Here is an 18,812-nt window from a genome sequence, read left to right as displayed (position 1 = left end):
GAATAGCAAAGGACTGTCCATAGGTGCTTTAAGTGATAAAAATACATTAGTGCCAGTTGTGGGCACCTTCCAATGTTCTGAAAAATCACTGATTTCTGTCAAACACCACAGCCTGAGCATGGGAGATGATCACCAACAGTCCTGAGTAGAAGGGAGGGAGACAGAGAGAGGGAAGAACCATTGGCTCAGTTCTTCTCAGTGATCATGTGACCTTTGGCTTCATATACTACTCTCACTGCCAAGACATTGCTCATTTATCAAGTTAACATTTATTAGAAATGTCTGTTCATCTTGTGGAACACTCGCAGAACAAGTTACTCACAACCCAGGGTTTTACTGCATTTGTTATAATTGATGTTTCTATACTGACACATCAATATCATACAAAGTTCATGATTTAGATTAGGGTTCACTCTCGGTGTACATCCTGTGGTTTTGAACAAAATTTTTTTAAATGTTTATTTATTTATTATGAGAGAGAGAGAAGGAAGGAAGGAGAGAGGGAGGAAGAGGCAGACAGAGAGGGAGAGAGAATCCCAAGTAGGTTCCACATGTGCTCCCTCTCTCTCTCTGTCCTTCCCTCACTCATGCGGTGTCTCTCTCTCAAAATAAATAAACTTAAAAAATGGTGAAGGAGACTATACATGTTTGAGGGCAGGCAGGATATGGGAAACTTCTCTACTTTCTACTGAATGTAGCTGTGAATGAAAAGTGGCTTTAAAAAATAAGGTCTGGGGAGCCTGGGTGGCTCAGTCGGTTGAGCGTCTGACTTTGGCTCAGGTCATGATCTCACACTCTGAGTTCAAGCCCCATGTCAGGCTCTGTGCTGACAGCTCACAGCTTGGAGCCTGCTTTGGATTCTGTCTCTCCCCTCTCTCTGCCCCTCCCCCACTCACACTCTGTCTCTCTCAAAAATAAACAAACACTTTTAAAAAAATAAGGCCTATTAAAAAAAAAATCCACACCGCAGCTAATATGGTATACGATGGTAAAAGACAAAAATTTTCCTTTAAGGTCAGTAACAAGACAGGAAGTCTACTTTTGCCACTTCTATCTAAATAGGTATCCATACTGGAAAGGAAAAAATGAAGTTATCTGTTTGTAGATGACATGTTCTTATATGTGGGAAACCTTAAAGATTCCACAAAAATTGTAGAACAAATTAAGTAGCAGCATACAAAATTAAAATGCAAAAATGTTGCATTTCTGTACACTAACAATGAACAATCCAAAAAGGAAAATTCCATTTACAATAGCACTGAAAAATATTACCTAAAATGAACTTAATCAAGGTGATACACAGAAAAAACTGCAAACACTGTTGAAAAAAATTAAAGACCTAAATAAATGAACAGACATCCCACAGTCATAGATAAGACTTGATATTGTTAAGATTTCAACACCACTCAACAAAATCTACAGATTAATGTGATTCCTATCAAAATCCCAAAGATTTTTTTTTTTTTGGCAGAAATAGAAAATTGCATCCTAAAATTCATATGGACTCTCAAAGAACCCTCTATGGCCAAAACAATCCTGAAATAGAAAAATAAAGTTGTACGACTCTCAATTCCTGATGTCAAATTTACTACTAAACTGCAAAGTATGGTACTGGCATGAAGACAGACAGATATGTCAGTGGACCAGAACAGAGAGACCAGAAATGAACTCTCGTACATGTGGTCAAATCATTTTTTGACAAGTGTGCCAAGACCACTCAGTGGAAAAAGGACAGTCTTTTCAACAAATGGTGCTGGGAAAAGTGGATATCCTCACGTAAAAGCATTAAGTTGGACCCTTATACCATATACAAAAATTACTCAAAAGGGATTAATGACCTAAAAAAAAAAAAAAGACCTAACACTATAAACTCTTAAAAGGAAATGCAAGAGAAAAGCTTTATGATACCAGTTTAGCAATGATTTCTTGGATGTGTCACCAAAAACACAGTCAACAAAAGATAGCTAAATTGGACGATATCAAACTTTTAAACATTTTGTGCATCAAAGGACACCTATCAACAAAGCAAAAAAGCAGCCCACAGACTGGGAGAAAATATTTTCAAGGCACCTGATTAATACCCAGAATATATAAAGAATTCCTAGAACTCGACAACAGCAACAATAACAAAAAAGGTCCGATTTATAAATAGACAAAACAATTAAATAGACATTTCTCCAAAGAAGATATACAAATGGTCAATAAGCACATGAAAAGATGCTCAACATCACCAATCATTATGGAAATGCAAACCAAAACCACACTAAGGTATCACCTTACAACCATCAAAACATCTAGAATCCAAAGGAAAGAAGTGCTGGCAAGGATGTGGAGAAAAAGGAACCCTTAACGCACTGTTGGTAGGAATGTGAATTAGTGCAGCCACTGTGGAAAACGGTATGGAGGTGTCTCAAAAAGCTCAAAATAGGGAGCACCTAGATGCCTCAGCTGGTTAAGAATCTGACCAAGCCCCACACTGGGCTCTGCACTGAGCATGGAGCCTACTTGGGATTCTCTCTCTCCCTCTCTCTGCCCCTCCCCTGTGCAAATGTATGTCCTCCCTCTCTCTCTCTCAAAATAAACATTTTTTTAAAAATTAAAAATAGAAATACCACATGATCCACTAACTCCACTCCTGGGTATCTAGCCAAAGAAAACTAAAACATTATTTCAAAATGATACATGCACCCCTATGTTTACTGCAACATTATTTACAATATCCAAGTGTCCATTGATAAATGAATAAAAAAGACGTGACTGATGACACAAACATAATGGAATTATTACTCAGCCATTAGAAAAAGGAGATCTTGCCATTTGTAACAACATGGATGGACCTAGATGGTTTTATGTTACATTAGTGAAGTCAGTCAGCAAATGACAAATACCGTATGATTTCACTCATATATGTATAATCTGGAAAACAATACACAAACAAAAAGCAGAAACAGACCTGTAAATACAGAGAACTGATAGTTGCCAGAGGGAAGCGGGTAAGGGTATGGACAAAATGGGTGAAGGCAAGTGGGAGATACAGGCTTGCAGTTATGGAATGAAGAAGTCATAGGAATGAAAGGTACACCACGGGGAATATAATCAATGGTAGTATAACAGAGCTGTATGCTGACAGGCAGTAGTTACACTTGTGGTGAGCATAACATAATGCATAAAATTGTCCAATCACTATGTTGTACACCTGAAACTAATATAACATGTATATTAACTATATGCCGCAATTTAAAAAAGTATCACATGGGACACCTTTGTGGCTCAGTCAGTTAAGCGGCTGACTTCAGCTCAGGTCACGATCTTGCCAATCCCAAGTTCAAGTCCCACGTCGGGTTCTGTACTGTCAGCTCAGAGTCTGGAGCCTGTTTCAGATTCTGTGTCTCTCTCTCTCTCCCTCCCTCTCTCTCTGCCTCTCTCCAGCTTACGCTCTGTCTCTCTCTCTCAAAAATAAACATTAAAAAAATTTATCATTTAGCAAATATACACAAAAGTGGAATCCTCAAAGATCAAAATTCACTGGTCATTTTCTGGAACTTGTGCTATACTTGTTTGGACTCAAACTTAAAAGAGGAACAGAGGGAGGTAGAGTTGGAAGGCGGTAAAAATATTAGGTAGTAAAAATATTAAGACTCAACTTACTAGATGCTTAAATAGGCCTTCCAAGAAGGGAGATCGTAAGCCTCAAATTTAGACTTTGGAAGTTGTCTCAAGATAATTATATAGCTGGGGTGCCTGGGTGGCTCAGTAGGTTAAGCATCCAACTTCGGCTTGGGTCATGATCTCATGGTTTGTGGGTTCGAGCCCCACGTCAGGCTTTGTGCTGACAGCTAGCTCAGAGTCTGGAGCCTGTCTTTGGAGTTTGTGTCTCCCTCTCTCTCTGACCCTCCCCTGCTCGCACTGTCTCTCTCTGACTCTCAAAAATAAATAAAAAACATTAAAAAAAATTTTTTAAGATAATTATACAGCCATTGTATGCATGCATGCTAAAAGTATTTATGCATCCAACGCACACATTTTAAATTCCTCTAAGATCCTTTTAGCATTTCTTCATGTTTTAAAACACTAGGCCTCGGTACTTGAGAGTGGCCAAGTGGTTAACATGATTTCCCAGAGCTCTGGTTCCTAGCAAATGAAGAAACTATCAGCTATCATACCCAAAACTAAGAAGAATGGGAAAAATCTTGGAAAGATTCTAGGTAAAATACGGGTTCTTTTATGCTTCATCCTCTCCCTCTTGCTTTGAAAGAAAGGGTTTGCAGGAAAGGTCAGTTACCAAGGGGAGGGGGAAATTTCTCAGGTCTCTGCTTCTGTGAGGTGTGTGATTTCTCCAAGTTACAGTGGTTTAAAATAAAGACAGGGGGCTGCCTGGGTGGCTCAGTCAGTTGAGTGTCTGACTTCAGCTCAGGTCATGATCTTACAGTTAGCAGGTTAGCACCTTGCATTGGGTTTTGTGCTGATAGCCTGGAGCCTGCTTTGGATAATACATCTCCCTCTCTCTCTGCCCTTACCCCACTCACACTCTGTCTCTCTCTCGAAAATAACTAAACATTAAAAAATAACAATAAAATAAAATAAAGACAGGGAAGGAAAAAAAAACACGAGATACTACTTCACACCCATTAAGATGGCTCTTTAAAAAAAAAAAAAAAGGCCGCAGAAAATAACAAGTGTTGAGGAGGGTGTAGAGAAATCAGAACACTTGTACTTGCTGGTAGGAATGAAAAACGATATAGCCACTGTAGAAAACACTATGGCAGTTCCTCAAAAAATTAAACACAGAATTATCATTTAGTCCAGTCATTCATTCCATTTCTGGGTGTACAACCAAACAAACTGAAAGCAGGGACTTGAACAGATATTGGTACACCTGTGTTCACACCAGCCTTATATACAATAGTCAAAAGGCAGAAGCAACCCAAATGTCCATCAGTGGATGAGCAGATAAACAGAATGTGGTATATACATACAATGGAAGAAAATCCTGACACAGGCCAGAACATGAATGAACCTTGAAGACATTATGCTAAGTGAAGTCACATGCTATGTTACACTAAGTCAGTCACAAAAAGACAAATATTGCATGACTCCACCTACATAAGGTACCCGGAATGAATACATAGAGACAGAAAAGTAGAAGAGAGGTTGTCAGGCTGAGAGTAGGGAGAATGGGGAGTTTCTTTTTAATGGGTACAAGCTGTGGTGATAAAAAGTTTGAGATGGATAGTGGTGATGGCTGCACAATGTGTAGCCTAATGCCACTGGTATACTCAGAAATGGTGAAAATGGTAAATTGTATTGTATATATTTATAGGTGTATACATATGTATATATATATAATTTTACAATAAAAAATATTCACCTCCAGCTCTATTCATTCATCTATTCCTGGGTCTTCTCCAAAAGTAACCATCCTCAACTACCATGTTCTTTTTCCTGGTATTTAATTCAGCATTTCTATATAACACACATACCACTGCTTCTTACAGTTTTATCAATTACCTACATATCTTCTGCCACGGTAGACGAAGCTAAAAAACCAGCAGCACCTCCACATTTCACTCTTAATCCCTACCTTAAATGGCAATATGACAGTTTGTGGTTAAGAAGCCAATCAACAGATGTTAACATTTGCTTCCTATCCTAATTCACCTATTTGTCTAAGAATCGATCATATTTCCCCACATTTCAATACCCATGTATCAGTCCTACTCCTCGTCCTCTTCAGTGCCCTTCGGCACACTGCTCAGCCAGAACTAGCCACTCTTCAGCTGGGGACTTGGTTGTCATCCCAGGGCTTTCCTCTCTGGCTTCAGAGTTGGAGCTTCTATTTAATGAAGCCCTGTTCTCTTCTCTCATGGTTTATTCTCGTTTTGTTAGGACACAATGCCTAATAATTTTCTAAGAAACGGAATACACGGATACAAGTTTTTGCTGTTGCTCTTGAATGTCCTTCTTTCTTCCTCTGGCACTTGACTGGTGGTTTGGCTAGATACAGAACGTTATGCTGAACGTAGAACTTGACACGCTATATCTCCACCGTCCATCATTAATTCTCACACGCTGAAAAGCTGGATGTCATGTATATTCCTAAACCCTCCTAAGTGACCCTGAAAGCTTTTGAGACATTTTCATTATTTCTGGTGTGCTTGAAGTAATTTAAGGGGTGCCTAGGTGGCTCCCAGATGCTAATTGAGCATCTGACTTGATTTTGGCTTGAGTCATGGTCCCAGGGTTGTGAGATCAAGCCCTGTCTGGCTCTGCCCTTGCAGCAAGAAGCCTGCTTGAGATTATCTGTCTTTCCTTCTCTCTGCCCCTCCTCCCAGGCACATGCTGTCTCAAAATAAATAAACACTTAAAAAAAAAAAAAAGAAATTTCATAATAATTGCCTGGTATTGGCCTGTTTTCATTCATTATGCTTGGCACTATACAGCTTTTTTCAATCTGGAAACTCAAATCCTAAAATAAATTTTCTGGCATTTACCTATACATGGTAGATAACCTCTGGTAAACATATATGATAAAACATTGTGTTCTCTGATATATAGGATCATATGGCTACTAAGGAAATCGGCTTTGGAATCTGACAGACCAGACTCAACCCTAAGCCTCACTACTTAACCAGCTCTGGTACTTGGGGAAACTAACTTCTTTAAAACCATACATGAATAGGGACTTATTAAAAACTATAATTTTTTAATAAGATGACACATTGTAGGGGCACCTGGGTAACTCAGTCAGTTATGCATCTGACTTTTGATTTCGGATCAGGCATGATTTCATCATTCATGAGATCAAGCCCCAAATGGGGCTCTGCGCTGACAACGCAGAACCTGCTTGGAATTCTCTCTCTCTCTCTTTGCACTTCCCCTCATTGCTCGCACTCTCACTCTCTCTCTCAAAATAAGTAAAATTTTAAAAAAAGATGACACATGTAAACCACTTGTACAAAAGCAACACATGTATATAAGTAAATGTACAATAAATGTTACCTATTATTAAAACATCAAAAATTGAATTGGGCAGATACTATAAACACTGTCAAATCTGTGAAGACTGCCATTTTAAGGAAATAAGACTAACAAAAGAAGTGGGAGGCAGCCAATGGGTAGAGGGTTTTCTTTTAGGCTGATAAAAACATTTTGGATCTTAAAAGAGGTGGTGGTTACATAACATTGTGAAAATACCAAATGTCACTGAAGTGTAGAGTTTAAAATGATTAATTTTATGTTATGTAATTTTCACCTCAATAAAGAAAAAAAGAAAGCAGGAAAAAGAAAGGCAATACAAGGAAGAAGTCAAAAATTGTTGAAAAGGGACAATGGAACTGACATTCTTCCCTCTAAATTCTTTTGAAGCTTTCCTCTATATAATCCTTTTTTAATTTTTTAACTGAATAACCAATAATGATAACGTTGGGATGACAAACACTTCCTTTTTAATGGAATATCAACACATAATTAAGGCTGATTGAGAGATCAACATATAATTAAGAAAAGAATATGTGAAGTTTCTTCAGCAAGAAAATGTATAAAAGAGGAAAGCTAGAAGATGCACCTGAATCTGTAATACAGCTGCATACACACACACACACACACACACACACACATTAAAAAGCTGAGAGGATGAAAGACAATGAATGAAGTTTTTTTCTTTAAAAAAAATCACTATATATCAGAAGACTAAGCTTAAAGCATTTCCTTACAATAAATAAGGGAATCCACCCACATCTAACATCTTTCCAATAAAAGAGGAAGCAAATTACTTCCTACTGATTTCAGACTAAGAGGAAATATTGTTATATGCATCTTTTTTCATTTTCAGCACTTCCCAAATTGTGCTCTAAGGAACACTGTTTAGAAGATATTTAATATACTACAAAAGAAAAGAAAGAGAGAAAGGGGAAGTAAAGGAGAAGAGAAAGAAAAAAAAAGGAAAAGAAAAGCAGCACATTCAAGTTTCACTCTTGGGAGATTTACAAGGCATAGTCGTATATTAAAGGTTCTGCAGTAAGAAAGCCAGTTCACAACTCTATTAAACCTACATTTGTCTGATTTATTAAGTATAGACCAGTTCCTAAGCTATGTCTGTTAAACACATAATGCATCACTTTGTTAAAGACTGCTTAGATTTATACCAGATAACATATAAATTAGGGAAACTTCAATATTAGCCTGAGGGATAAGATTACCACACATATCAAAGAATAATCAATTATCTGAATAAAACATTGTTTCAAATTACCACCAGGTCAGAGCAAGATCTTAGTGGCAAGAAAGGAGGGGAGAGAAGGTGGTTAATAGGAGGAAAAGAAAAAACAATCTGGGAAGAGTTTAGCCTTCAACTTCCCTTTTTGAGATGTCCGTGTCCTGTCAATTCTGATTGCTTATTAAACAAAACATTTGCAGTTAAAGAAGAACTTAAATATCTGTCTCTTCAGTACAAGTATAAAATTTCACGTTGCCGTAATAAACCATATCCCAAAACAGTTAAATACTGCCTAATTTAAGCATAAAAGCATTTGCAATGTGAGTTTCTTTTACTCAGAGCAAAGATGCTCAACCAAGTGTGAACCTGGCACCGTATTTCTTGTTTGGGGGGAAATCACAGAAAACACATGGAATAAGAGGGCAAAGGAAAATCCAACTGGAAATGTTTGCTGAGAGAAAACTTACAAGAAAATAAAGACACATTTTTCATGGAGACATGATCATCTTTGACCCAAAAAGGATTCACTACTGATCATTACTAATGTCTCCAATAACGTGGGAACCAAACAAGAAAATCAATCATTTAGGTACTAGAGACAGCCATTCCCTTGGAGAGGTTAATCCTAACAGGCAAACTACTTGCAAGTTATTTATTTTTATTTCATTTCACAGGGAAAAACTACAGCTACCTGTTCACCCTTTCTCTCATACAAGGGGAGTGGAGTGAGCAACGGAAGCCAACAAAACCTCACTAGCCATTTATCCCCCAATTAAAAATGTGGGAGGGCAAGACAAACCAGGCACAGCATAGGTATTATATTCCACAGATAATTCCACATTATTTATATGCTATTACCACTGCCATTACCATAGGAGTGACAAGGTCAGTTGGCTAAAGCAACTACTGGCTAACTAACAAACCATGTACATATTTTTTTAAGGAATAATGTTTGAAAAAGGCAAGAACTAGACAAAAAAGCTAGATACATTAAAGCAGACAGAATAAACTTCAATCTTGGTGACCAATTACAAATTAAATTTGGGAATTTTTTTTAACTTTTTAAAACTTTTTAAAATTTTATTTTTGAGAGAGAGAGAGAGACAGAGTAAGACAGAGAGTGCTCGTCGGCGAGCATGAGCAGGAGAGGGGCAGAGAGAGAGGAAGACACAGACTCCAAAGCAGGCTCCAGGCTCTGAGCTGTCAGCACAAAGCCCGACTCGGGGCTTGAACTCATGAACTGCGAGATCATAACCTGAGCCAAAATCAGACACTTAACTGACTGAGTCACCCAGGAGCCCCAAATTTGGAAATCTTTTAATGTTTTTCTTTTTTTTTTTTTTAATTTCTGAGAGAGAGATAGAGAGACAGCGTGAGCAGGGGACAGTCAGAGAGAGAGGGAGACACAGAATCTGAAGCAGGCTCCAGGCTCTGATCTAGCTGTCAGCACAGAGCCCGATGCGGGGCTCGAACCCACAGACCGTGAGATCATGACGTGAGCTGAAGCAGGATGTTCAACTGACTGAGGCACCCAGGCGCCCCCCAAATTTGGAAATCATAATTCAGTGGCATTAATTCATGCGGGTGCTCTATGAAGTCAGAAAACGACATATCAAAACACTTCCCAGCAAAGTATATTCTTGGTGAAGTTATCAAAATCTAAGGTCTGAAAATGCAATGTACAGATCCAGAAACTGAACTTTATCAGTAACCTAAAATATGATCAATCAGCCTCGTGACTAACAAGTCAGAAGAAACTAATTCAGTCAGAAGACAAGAGAACCAAGCAAAACTAGCACAGCAGGTTAATTTACCACGAGGATACCCTTACAGTGATCAGAAAACTCGTCCTCTACCCAGACTAGTCATACTCCTCTTCCAGATGACTACTAACCTGATTTGAGTGAGTCAGTATTTGGTGGACACAGAATGAAAAAGCAGTAATATAAGAGTGTCACCCGGGAGAGTGTCTTGACTAGGTCATAGGAGGCCTGAGGGACACTCCTGTACCATCGGAGAGAACACAAGTCTGATAACTGCAAACTCCTATTCCAGACACTCCTCTTCTCCAGATTCAAAATTTACATCCCTCATTCTTTTCCCTACCACCCACCACATTTTCTGTACATGTGTACTGTCACCGACTAAACCGTGTGACAGTGTTGCTCTCATGCATCTGTGATGTTAAGCATCGTTCCGACTGTGTCCCACCTAACTAGGAGAAAACAAATTTATTTCCCTATTTTCAAGTTCTTAAAGAGCACTTCTAACAGCCTCATGTAGTTATCGTTGTAATAGAAACTACAAAGAAGTAGGTTTGGGTTTTTCTGTAGTTTCTGTAGACACCAACATTTACTAATCCTGCACAGAAAAGAAACACTTAAGAAAGTCCAACTGGACACAACTTAATATGGCAAAATTTAAATATACATAGGTTCAAAGCAAATTGGTAAAAACTAACCACTTAGAAAAACAACTTGTGGCTCACTCATTTAAGGACAAAGGTCGATTCATGTGTTTAAACAACTATTATAAAAGGACTCTATGTCTCGTCTATATAATGCTTTACAAAGCGTTCTCCCACTCACTATAACATTTAATTCTCAGCAAAAATTTAAATTCAGTCTTCAAGAAAGAGATTTCTAAAAGAGCATGAAGGGAATAATCCAAAATAAAAACCACTGAAGTTTCAACTGACATTTACAGTTAATTTTTCATACATGTATTTTTTGCTTTGGAATGAGAAAATATATTGAGATTACAGAGTAGACACAAATTCCTTCTCTCATAAAACATATATGTACTCTTAGGTTATAAATGTATTAAAATTTAAATGGGCCTTGAGAAATATTGTTCTGAACGGAATAATTACACTTAGAAAATTATGCAAGTTTATAAAAGAGACAGAGTCAGACTGTGGTTTGCCCACCAATTCCTGTCCAGATCCTCTACCAAATACTTATTCAAATGCTTGGTACACTTATACCCCATTATAAACTGCTCTATGTAAAAAATACATGTTATTGCTCATCTCTACCTTAGGATGAATAAATTTAAGTGAATGAATCCACTTGATTTTAAACCTCATCCCCTACTGTGAAACAGAAGACAAAAACCATAGTGTAATGGAATCCAGGCATTAACTTGGTTAAGAAGTATTGTATGGAGTCTATGAAATTAATCACAAACACCTGATGATGTCAAAGGTCAGTTCTTATTAACAGAGTTGTACCCCACTTAAGTCCATTAAATAAACAAACAAAGCCATACAGAGCACCAACATAATAAAAATAAAGTTTATGAGTACATCATCTTCTATTGTTTAGAAATCTTCTCTACATGAAAATACAGCATGAAAACATCAATACTTGAAACAGAAAATTAAGAGTTCTTACCTTACTACATCATCGATATTGTTCCTGTATACGCCTTCAAGTCTTTCTGCAGGAAACCCCATTGCAATAATGTTTGGATAAATATCTGAGTACTTAAGTTAAGGAAATATCTGAAATATGCAATAATGCAAGCTACATGTACATTTTTAAAGCATTAGCTGATTACAGAAATTACCTATGCTAGCAAAAGGCTGTCAAATGTATTTATAATGTATCTATTTATAAACCATCATGCATAATTAAGAAACACAGGTGAATACATCAATTCCAAAAAAGATCCTCAAAATAATGATACAAGTAATTTTCAAATCCCTCTACCTAGGACATTAAAAATGCCCTCAAGGAAAAAACTAACTTCCACATTTACAGTACTTCGGCATATGCACACGAAAAACAAAAACCTCAGACTTTATAAATCAAGAACTCAAGTTATCTTGGGACAAAAACCAAGTATCAAAATAAAGACAAAAATAGCTACACAACTTCTAATTTTTTCATGATTATAAAAGGTACCACAGCATAGAGAAAGGGAGCTACAATTAAGAATTAGGAAGCCAGATTTAAGGCCTGGCTGTTCCTCTAACCAGTTATATAATTTAGACATGTGACTTTACATTTTCAGGCTTCAATTTCCTATTCCACATGATTGGGCTGAAACAACCACAGTGATCTCTTCCAGTCCTTGCTATTTGAAACCTGGTAATACCGAACTAAGGTAGAAACTTATTCTTGTTTTCCATCAAGGTAATCAACATTTAGCATGCCATTCTATTCATTTATGTCACACACTATAGTCGGCATAAACACAAACTTCTGCACTCCAGATGCATTAAAAAAAAAAACCCACACAAAAAAATCTACATTTCTATGTATTTTGGATCATACCAGCACTCATTTCTTCTTGAGCTCCACTATCCCTCTCTTCAATCTCATAATTTTCTGACATGGACCTTCCAAGACAGCCAGGCTAATCTGGCAAAAGCCACTCTTCAACACTATCCCTAAAGTGTCCTGCCTACCTACTTCTGGACCCATTCATTTTTCAAATACAATTCAAAATTCACCAAATCCAGTGCCCTTTTCTAGATCTTTTTTTTTCCTTCACTTTCTGCTGCATTCACATTGTTGAGTTGATTTCAATTATTTTTAATCCAAAAAGAATTATCAAATTACCAAAAGCTTCTATTTTAATATTATAATTTTTAAAAAGGTTTTATCCATAGTTTATCACACATTGATTGAACAGACCTAAAAAATATTTTAAGGAAAAAAAAGCACAACATATACAGTATACTACCTTTTATATGAAAAATATTTACTTTTTGGATGAAAGAACATGTACACATATATTTGCTTGAATCTGAACTTTTCAATGCACATGTGCACACAAAACATATACACACAAACACTCACACAAATGATAACTGAGAAACTAATACAAATGTTTGTTTCATAGAGAAGGGAAGAGGCAGGGGAAGGGGAGAAGCATACATTAAAATAACAGCAACAACAAACATGACTAAATATCAGTTTGACAACCAGGAGAAAGAATTTTTATTTGGACACTGCAATTGTACTGTACTTCTTGTTAGGAAGGACAATATAAGAACAAAAAGAATTACAAAGAAATTTTAAACTTCTGAGAGTTCATTTTTACTAATATCAGTCTGGATATCCTCAAGCTTTTTTTCTTTATATTGTAGGGGAAAATGAAATTATGCTAATATTTTAAGACTCATGATAATAGGCATAAGAGATACCATTATAAAATCAAGATATCAGTGGGGTGCCTGGGTGGCTCAGTCAGTTAAGCATTCAACTCTTGACTTCAGCTCAGGTTATGGTTTCATAGTTACTGGCTTCAAGAGCCTTGTTTCCATTGCTCTCTCTCTGCCCTTCCTCCGTATACACACCCTCTTTTCTCTCTCTCTCTCTCTCTCAAAAATAAACATTAAAAAAGTAATTTAAAAAATCAAATATCAAAGTAAAAACACTGATTAAATATGAACTCACATTTGTTAAAAATCTATGTTCTCCAGGTCTTTTCACTGAAATGGCCTAAAAGCATGTTACCTTAGCAGAAGTAAGCAATCCTAAAACCCAGACTTCATCTCTAATATCATAAAACATCAAAAGGTACTAAACTTCTTGGAACAACAGTTGATGACTGGTAAGAGGCAGGAAGGTACAAGGTGAGCCTGGGATTTCTTTCTGTGCCAGAGAACATGAAAGGTGTACAGAGACTAATGATCTATATCAGACAAAGAAGCTGACATGAAGGACATCCCAATAACTAAAACTGTAACAATCTGAACATCAAAGGAAAAATTTAAATGCTAGTAAATTAAAATACCCTAAATAAAATTAAAACTTGGAGTCTATAAAGATGTTCAAAAGAAAAAAAGAACAAAATCTCTTTTTCATATATTTGAAGTGGCTATTAGAATAGTTCTTTCTTTACTTTGAAAATAGCTAACAGGGGCAGATTAAGTATTTATGCTACTTTTCCTGCAGGTACTATATTTCAGGGCAACCAAATAGCCCAATTTCATATGATAAAGACATACTTTACAGAAAAACACAAGAAAACAGAACTTTAAAAATCATATTTTTGCAAACCCTAATAAAATTATTGATTAGCCAAAGATCAACAACTGGTTCTAAACCAATAAGTGAGTGGATGGTGAACTGAACTCTCTGGGACACCTGTGTGGGTCAGTCGGTTAAGTGTCAGACTTCAGCTCAGGTCATGATCTCACAGTTCATGAGCCCAAGCCCCACATCAGGCTCTGTTCTGACAGCTCAGAGCCTGGAGCCTGCTTCAGATTCTGTCGTCCTCTCTCTGCCCCTCCCCCACTCAGAGAATAAACACTTAAAAATTTGTTTTAAATAATAAAAAAAAAGAACTGAACTTTCTTACAAAGTAATACCGCACAAAATACTTTCTACTGTAAGGTAACAATGGGCAGAAAAGACTGCCACCACCTAATTTCAGTGGTCAATCTCAGCATCATCAAGTTGAGATCCTATAACTTTTGATGTGATATATTATGAAGGACATAGCATTATCTATGATAGCCAAGCTATATTCAACCTGTGAATCCACCAAGCACTTAGACAGAACTATTCATTTACAAGAGTAAGAAAACAAGATAACTGACATTATGAGCGAATAAACTGGATAAATTCAAAAGCTCTATAGTACATGATCCAGTCTATGCTCAGATGCCTTTTTATTTATTTATTTTTTGAATGTTTATTTGTTTTTGAGAGACAGAGTCAGAACATGAGCCAGGGAGGGGCAGAGAGAGAGAAGGAGACACAGAATCCAAAGCAGGATCCAAGCTCTGAGCCGTCATCGGAGAGCCCAATGTGGGGCTCAAACCCACAAACTGTGAGATTATGACTTGAGCCAAAGTCAGATGCTTAACCAACTGAGTCATCCAGGCATCCCTCAAATGCCTTTTTAAAAGGTGAGGAGGGGAGGGATGGGTAGCTACCCTTGATTTAAAAAGACTTAAGGGTTCTAAGAGCCAAGTTCACACGTACAATGCTGTTCTGGATATTGTTCTAGACAAACCAGCTATAAAGAACATCTCTGAGCCAACTAGAGAAATATGAATATGATCTGGGCATTAGATAAGATGAAAATTTACTGAAATGGAAAAGTAGACATTATTATTATTATTCACTGAAATAAAGGTTTCAAAAGAGAACATATAGCATTACGCCACGCTGGCATAATAATGCATATATATCCATATGTATGGATACGCAGACAAAAAGATCTGTCTACATCTGTAGACAAAAAGACTTACAAACTAAGGTACTAAAAGTAATCATCTCTAGGTGGCAGAAATATATATTTTTCTCATTTTTGTTTTATGTTTTCTATTTTTGGTACAATGCACCTGCAGTATTTCTATAAAAGATTTTGTAACTGTTTTACAATTATCTCCATGTCTATTTACTAATAAGCTATTACTTATAAGTATATCTACTAATAATTACTATTTAGTAATAATCATAACAAAATATTGCCCTGCATGACTTAGTAACTCTGTATGTAGTTTTTTAAAACATGCTGAGTTTCTGCCAAAAAAAATGTATATACACATATATATGCACATCCACACATACATATATATAATGATAAAAGTATCTAACACATAAATAGCATTTACTATATGGCAATTTTTGTCACTTGAAGAATTTATAAACTCACCCCAACCTCAAAGGGTTCTCTATTAGAAAGGTTCCAAAACTACTAGGATTATCATTTTTAATATCACAAATATTAGCTGTCACCTGTTATTCTCACATAAGAAAGTAATCCCACCTAAAAACGTAGCTCAGTTCAAAGAGCTGTTTTGGGGAGCCTGGGTGGCTTAGTTGGTTAAGCATCCAACTCTTGATTTCGGCTCAGGTCATGATGTCATTGTTCACTGGATGGATCTCCACATCAGGCTCTGACTAGCAGCACAGAGCCTGCTTGGGATTCTCTCTTTCCTTCTCTCTCTGCCCCTCCCCTACTCATGCTCTCTTTCTCTCTCAAAATAAACAAACGTGTAAAAAAAGGAAGAAGCTACATTCAATTATCAAAATGTTTTAGGGTGTTATGCCCATTCATGAGAAAATGAAGAGAATGGAGGCTCAAATGAAGCCTATAGCAGTATAATTCTTGAAAGTAAACAATCTTTACCTTGTAACTCAGTCTTAGGAGCAGGAACATCTAGAAAATGAGAAATAACACTCAGAAAAAAAAAATGAGGGAGCAATGTCAGCTGCCACTAATCCAGAATTCCCACCTAAAAAATTATAAATATACATCAGTCGAAAATATAAATTGAAATTACCCAAGTTTTTCTGAGCAATACAACAGAGAAATATTTTTTATTCAAAGAAATAATAATTACTACTAACAAACTTCCTAACTGAATTCTTAATCTCAGTGAAAATGCTAGGAAGATTTTTTAGCCTTACAGAAAAACACCATAATACAAAGTCCCTTGAAACGTAGTTATTTTTACCAGAACTAAACTCAAATTTATCCTTACACTATGAATACTGATAAAGAAAATAAGGTTTTTTGATGAACTTAACTTAAAAACCTATTTGTCTATAACAATACATAAATGGGGAGTTACATACTCATTAAAGGAAACTCAATTGGTCCCCTCTTTCAATCACTTATCCAAACACACACTGAACATTCTGAGGAAGGAGCACTGAGAATGTAATGCTAAGTAAGCAAAGCCTACTGCACTGAAAGAGTTCCTGCTCTATCAGGGAAGACAGACACACAGACGTGCAACTGTACCTAAGGCTCTACTGAATAGAAGATGAAGATATTTTAGGAGAAAAAGAGAGAGGGATAAATTCTGTTATGGCACAGAAAAAGCTTCACAAAGTAGGCAACACATTAGATAATCTTTAAGAAGTCCGTCAGGCATCAGCAGACAGAAGAACAAACAGAAGCAAATGTAGCACTGCAAGCAGAACACAGGACAGGGTGGTGAAAATACATAAAATATCTGGAACAAGCAAGCAGGCCCATGCAGCTCGCACACAAAGCTCTATGGAGAAAGCAGCAGGACAGAAGATTAGGTCTAGTGCTAAGGATGCTGTGGCAGGGAGTTCAATTTAACCAGACAGATAAGGAGTCAAGAGGCCAGAATCAACATGCGGGTCTCTTGCAGAGCAGCAATCCAATCCCTTCTTTACACAGAATCGAGGAATTCAGTCTTGTTAAGGTTTCGTCTTCCTCAAATTCTCACCTTCCTTTTTCACAGTTCGAGACTTTACCCAAGACTTTGGCATCCATCCATTAGAAAGATACAGAGAACATGTGCCACGGTACGGGGAAATACATTCCCATTTAATCCTAACAATCCTACAGAGAAATATTTTCATTTCATGAATGATAAAATTGAGGGTCAAAAAGACAGGTAATCTGTGCAAGGTTCCACAGCCAATAAGTACTAAGTTATGATTCAAACCTGTTAGGTGCATAACCCAAAGCCCAGGCTTTTTATACCATGCTGCGTCACAAAAGGAGACTGAGATGTTTTTTATATTTCTAAATCAATTATAGAAAATTTATAAATGAAGCAGGCTCAAATGAAAGTGAATTTTACTAATCAAATGTTAAAACTTCTAAAAGATAATAAAAAAAATCACTGGCATTTCCAAAACTGAATGTCAGCAAAAGTGAGTGCTGATTTGAGGCAAATATTTCTTATGCCAAGACTTATACCAACAAACCTCTAATATGACTTTTTTCCTTACCAGTATGTTTAAATTTCTGACATACTTTTTTAGACAATTTAAACCAAATAAATAGAAGTGAGAAAAAAATAATATATGATTTCTAATACAGGACAGCCTTAACCTGCACTTACTGGATATACTTTTAAATAATAAATAGAAGGTTTAATATGGAATTCCTATCTAATGACTTATAAATGCTGAGCATAAAGAACTATACTAACTAGATCACTAAAGAAGGCCAATATTTTTGCCATCTAGTGATCTACTCATAGGCAGTGTGGTGCCATGGCTAAGAACATATGCTCTAGAGCCAAACTGCCTGGACTTGAACTCTAGCTTCAGGTACATCCTTTGCAAGTTGCATATCCTCAGCTTCCTACGTAAAATGGGACTGATGAAAGTACTCATCATATAGGGTTGTTTTAAGGATTAAATGTGTGAATATATTAAAAAATGACCAGAACATAGTGACAGACGTCTAACAATTGAACAAATGGTACAGACCTAGACCATAGGGGCTCACCATATTATTTGGGGTTTTTTTTTCCAATGACACTGACTTTGAATAGCCTAATCCTTCTAAAGAGCATCAAAGCCTTCTAAAGAAACATTAACTCTTTGAAATCTTGACAATATCACTTGACAGTATCTGAGCACCTGGGTGGCTCAATCAGTTAAGCACTTGACTTCAGCTCAGGTCATGATCTCTCGGTTCTTGAGTTCAAGCCCTACATTAGACTCTGTGCTGATAGCTCAGAGCCTGCTTCAGATCCTCCATCGCCCTCTCTCTCTGTCCCCCCCCACACCCTCATTGCTTCTCTCTCTCTCTCTCTCTGTCTCTCTGAAATAAACTTAAAAAAAAAAAGAACAAAAGTAAAATATCTCTAAATTCCCCAAGGGAAAAAAACCCGCCTTCATTCCCCATTATTGGT

At 36.8% G+C, this 18,812-nt stretch overlaps 1 protein-coding gene across 1 annotated transcript in view; it reads right to left on the bottom strand.

Moving 5' to 3' along the window:
• The window catches only part of PTEN (phosphatase and tensin homolog), an 89,147-nt gene that overhangs the window by 52,623 nt on the left and 17,712 nt on the right, over positions 1-18,812 (bottom strand). The window contains exon 2 of the mRNA XM_077755230.1: positions 11,611-11,695. Within this exon, the coding sequence (XP_077611356.1) occupies positions 11,611-11,695 (85 nt within the window). The remainder of the gene's footprint in view (positions 1-11,610; positions 11,696-18,812) is intronic.

The sequence above is a fragment of the Crocuta crocuta genome, unplaced genomic scaffold (assembly GCF_008692635.1).
Source record: "Crocuta crocuta isolate KB4526 unplaced genomic scaffold, BGI_CrCroc_1.0 scaffold2, whole genome shotgun sequence".
NCBI classification, from domain to species: Eukaryota; Metazoa; Chordata; class Mammalia; order Carnivora; family Hyaenidae; genus Crocuta; species Crocuta crocuta.
This window is presented reverse-complemented; position numbering and strand designations above follow the sequence as displayed.